General features: G+C 46.9%; 1 protein-coding gene across 1 annotated transcript; it reads right to left on the minus strand.

Moving 5' to 3' along the window:
* Nucleotides 1-2757: 2757 nt before the first annotated feature.
* LOC123140784 (uncharacterized) lies at nucleotides 2758-4117 on the minus strand. Its single transcript, XM_044560067.1, has one exon. It carries the CDS (start codon nucleotides 4035-4037, stop codon nucleotides 3135-3137), a length of 903 nt encoding a protein of 300 aa, XP_044416002.1. The 5' UTR covers nucleotides 4038-4117; the 3' UTR covers nucleotides 2758-3134.
* Nucleotides 4118-4339: the final 222 nt, after the last annotated feature.

The following is a 4339-nucleotide window of genomic DNA, read 5'->3' on the forward strand; positions in this document are numbered from 1 at the left end:
GAAATTTTATGATTTTTTTGAATTTTTTTTTTATTTTCAAATTTCTGAATTATTTTAACCTCTAATCTCTAATCACCCCTCATCACTGCTCAATTTAACCTCTAATCTCTAATCACCCCTCATCATTCTAAATCATCTAACTTCCCGGACGGTCACCCATCCTCTCACTACTCCAGCCTGAGCACCCTTAACTTCCGGGTTCTATTCTCCCTTGTTTCCAAGTCTGCACTTGTTGTTTTCCTAACAATAGTAAGATGTCAATCCTATTAACCCTCAGGAATTTAGCTTGAGCATGAAGTCACACATTTCACTGTTTGAGTTTGAAACTATTGTTCTAAAAAACAATAATTATTTAGTAACACTAATATTTCTTGAATAAGTAGTTTGACCATATAGTTCGACCACAGTTTGACCAGATTTGACCAAACTTCAAAAAACTGAAATAATTATTTAGTAACACTAATATTTCTTGAATAATTACTTTGGCCATTGTTTGACCACAGTTTGACCAGATTTGACCAAAATTCAAAAAAACTGAAATAATTATTTAGTAACACTAATATTCTTGAATAATTATTTAGTAACACTAATACTTCTTGAATAAGTAGTTTGACCATAGTTTGACCAGATTTAACAAAAATTCAAAAAAATAAACAGAAATTTGAGCATAACTTTTTTTCCTTTTAGAATTTGAGGATTCTAAAAATTTGCAAACAGGCCGTAGGTGGTTAATATCGGATGCGGATTTTCGTGCTAAACATTTTGATATATTATACGTTTTTTCTGACATCGTATGCAAAAGTTATAGCCGTTTTACATTTTCCCTACACTTTTTGCAAAACATGTCCAAATTTAAGTTTTTAAATTTTCCTAACTAGTACATGTAGTAACATAACTACATCTGGAAGGATTTTAATTTTTCAAGTTTTATCATTTTCTTTTGCTTTTTACAAAACTGAAAAGGCGATCCACTGGGGGGGGGGGTAGAGTTTGAAAATGGGACATTTAGTACCGGTTCGTGCCATGAACCGGTACTAATGCCTCAAACCCCATTAGTACCGGTTGGTGGCTCGAACCGGGACTAAAGGTCTAACCTTTAGTACCGGTTGGTGCCACGAACCAGTACTAATGGGCATCACACCCTTTAGTCCCGGTTCGTGGCACCAACCGGGACTAAAGGACCCATTTGAACCGGGACTAATGCCTGTACGGTGCCCTAGCCGCTCGAACCGGGACTAATGCTCATATTAGTCCCGGTTCGTAATGCAACCGGGATTAATGCTTTTTTCTGGCCGAACCAAAGCCCTGTTTTCTACTAGTGTACCACTAGTAGAAAACGAAGCTTTATCACCGGTTCGTAAGGGCCTTTAGTGCCGGTTCTGCAACCGGCACTAAAGAGTGGAGACTAAAGGCCCCTCTTTAGTACCGGTTCGGCAAGAACCGCCACTAAAGGCCCACCACGTGGCGTGAGCTCGCGCTGTGGTATCGGGGACCTTTAGTACCGGTTGGTGTTACCAACCGGTACCAAAGGTTTTTTTGTAAAATTTTTGTCTGAAAATTTTGGAAAAAAAATTTGAATATTTTTCGATTTTCGATTTTTTGAATTATTTGATGATTTAGTCTCTAATCACCCCTCTTAACTACTCAAGTGTGGATCACTCATTCCAAATCGTCTAACTTCCCGGCCGGTCACCCATCCTCTCACTCCCCAGCCTGAGCACGCTTAACTTTGGAGTTCTATTCCCTCTACTTTCCAAGTCTGCACTTGTTGTTTTCCTGACAAATGTAAGCTGACAATCCTATTAACCCTCAGCAGTTTAGCTTGAGCATTAGGTCACACGTTTCACCGTTTGAGTTTGAAACTATTATTCTAAAAAATAGTAATTATTTAGTAACACTAATATTTTTTGAATAAGTTTGACCACAGTTTGACTGTTTGACCACAGTTTGACCATAGTTTGACCAGATTTGACCAAAATTCAAAAAATTGAAATAATAATTTAGTAACACTAATATTCTTGAATAATTATGTAGTAACATTAATACTTCTTGAATAAGTAGTTTGACCAGATTTAACCAAAAAACTAAAATTTGAGCATATCTTTTTTTCCTTTTGGAATTTGAGGATTCTAAAAAAGTGCAAACAGGCCGTAGGCAGTCAAAATCGTATGCGGATTTTCGTGCTGAACTTTTTGATATATTATACGTTTTTTCTGACATCGTATGCAAAAGTTATAGCCGTTTTATATTTTCCCTACACTTTTTGCAAAACATGTCCAAATTGAAGTTTTCAAATTTTCGTAACTAGTAGATGTAGTAATATAACTACCTCTCAAAGGATTTTATTTTTTGAAGTTTTTATCATTTTTTTTTGATTTTTTCAAAACTGAAATGGCGATACACGGGGGGAGGGGGGTAGAGTTTGAAAATTGCCCTATAGTCCCGGTCTGTGTCTCCAACCGGGACTATAGGTCAGACCCCTTTAGTCCCGGTTCATGGCACGAACCGGTACTAAAGGTTAGCCCTTTAGTACCAGTTCGTGCCACGAACCGGTACTAAAGGTGATCGTGTGGCCCTGGCCTGACGCCAGCCTGCCACCACCCCTTTAGTACCGGTTCGTGGCACGAACCGGTACTAAAGGTTTAACACGAACCGGCATTAATGCATAGCCGTTCGAACCGGCACTAATCGTACCATTAGTACCGGGCCGAAATCAAACCGGGACTAATGTGTCTCACATTAGGTCCTTTTTCTACTAGTGATGGAGCTGCGCAGGCGAGGGATGAAGTAGACGCCGGTGAGGACGCGGTGGCCTCCGTTGATGTCGGTGAAGAGGACGGAGCCGCGTCCGTGAATCGCCACGACCGATCTGTCCCCGAACTTGACTGTGCCAGCGACGCGACGGTCGAGCTCGTGGAAGCACGCCGCGTTGCCTGACATGTGGTTCGAGGCACCGGTGTCCAAGTACCACTTGGAGTCGTACTCCTCCTCCGTGCGCCCGAGGTGAACCTCGGCATGCTCTTCGACGAGCTCGACTTACTCGTCAACGCGCTCACCGTCATTGGTGATGGTGCACACCTGCGCGATGAGGAGGGCTGGATCTTCATCATCTGCGCCTTCTGCCTGAGTGAGGTTCACAGCCTCCTCCCTCTTCTTCTTGCGACAGTCCCGAGCCCAGTGGCCGGGGATACCGCAGTATCTGCACTTGTCGTCGTCGGCCTTTCCGTTGCCGCGCCCGCCGTGGCCGCGTCCACGTCCTCTGTCGCGCTGACCGCCGCCTCGCGGCGCGTTGCTGCTTGAGCCGCCCACCCCTTGAGGCGTGCAGCCCACTCCTCCTCCGTCATCAGGAGCCGGCCGACGCCGGTCTCAGCCTGCTCGAGATCATACCTCTCCTTAGCGGCCTTGAGCCGCCCGGTGAGCTCTTCCACCGACAGTGTGTCCAAATCGACGAGGGTTTCAATGGAGAGCGCGATCTGAGAGTACCTCTTGGGGACGACGGAGAGAAACTTGCGCACAACCCGCTTCTCGGGCACAGTTTCTCCGAGCTGTGCCATCTGGGCCACCATGTTTGAGATCCTCATGGCGAAATCATCGACGGTCTCGCCGTCGGCGAAGCGGATGTAGCTGTACTGCTTGGAGACGGTCGCGAGCTTAGCCTCGCGGCCACGCGCCACACCTAGAAGCATCGTCTTGACAGTGTCCCACACCTCCTTCGCCGTGGCCTTGCCGGCGAGGGTGGGCGCCATCTCCGGTGGCACCCCGCGCAGGATTGATTCGAGCGCCAGCCGGTCATCGCTGCGCTCCGTCGTGCCCGTCTGCACGGCGTCCCAGAGGTAACGGCCCTCCATCATGACCTGCATAAGGACGGCCCAGTCGGTGTAGTTGGTTCGGTTCAGCTGCGGCCATACCGCACCGCCGATGTCGCGCGCCATCCGCGCCGTGGGTCTCTCTGCCACGGCAAGCTCGTTGCCGTCGGAGACCCGTGCCCGTGGAGTGACCGGCGACTTGCTACCACCGGAATCGTCAGGGCCCGCCATTCCCAAGGTCAGGAACCCGCTCTGATTTCAATTGTCGGAGTTGAGACGATGATCTAGCGAAGCGAGGTGAAAGACGAGGTTTTTGCCTGCGCAAACTTGCCGCAGTTTTCTGTTTTACTGATCCACCTTTTATGTGAGATTACAACGAAGGAAATGGGGCTCATGGCCTCCGGACTGTGCGCCACTCCTCTCCACAACGTTCGTGCCATCCCACGAACAGATTAGAGGGCGCAAGACTCGGACTCGATCGCTGCCAGACGAGCTACTCCCGCGGCAACGCTAACTGATGAAATTGAAGAAAC

The sequence above is a fragment of the Triticum aestivum genome, chromosome 6D, assembly GCF_018294505.1.
Source record: "Triticum aestivum cultivar Chinese Spring chromosome 6D, IWGSC CS RefSeq v2.1, whole genome shotgun sequence".
In the NCBI taxonomy this organism is placed as follows: domain Eukaryota; kingdom Viridiplantae; phylum Streptophyta; class Magnoliopsida; order Poales; family Poaceae; genus Triticum; species Triticum aestivum.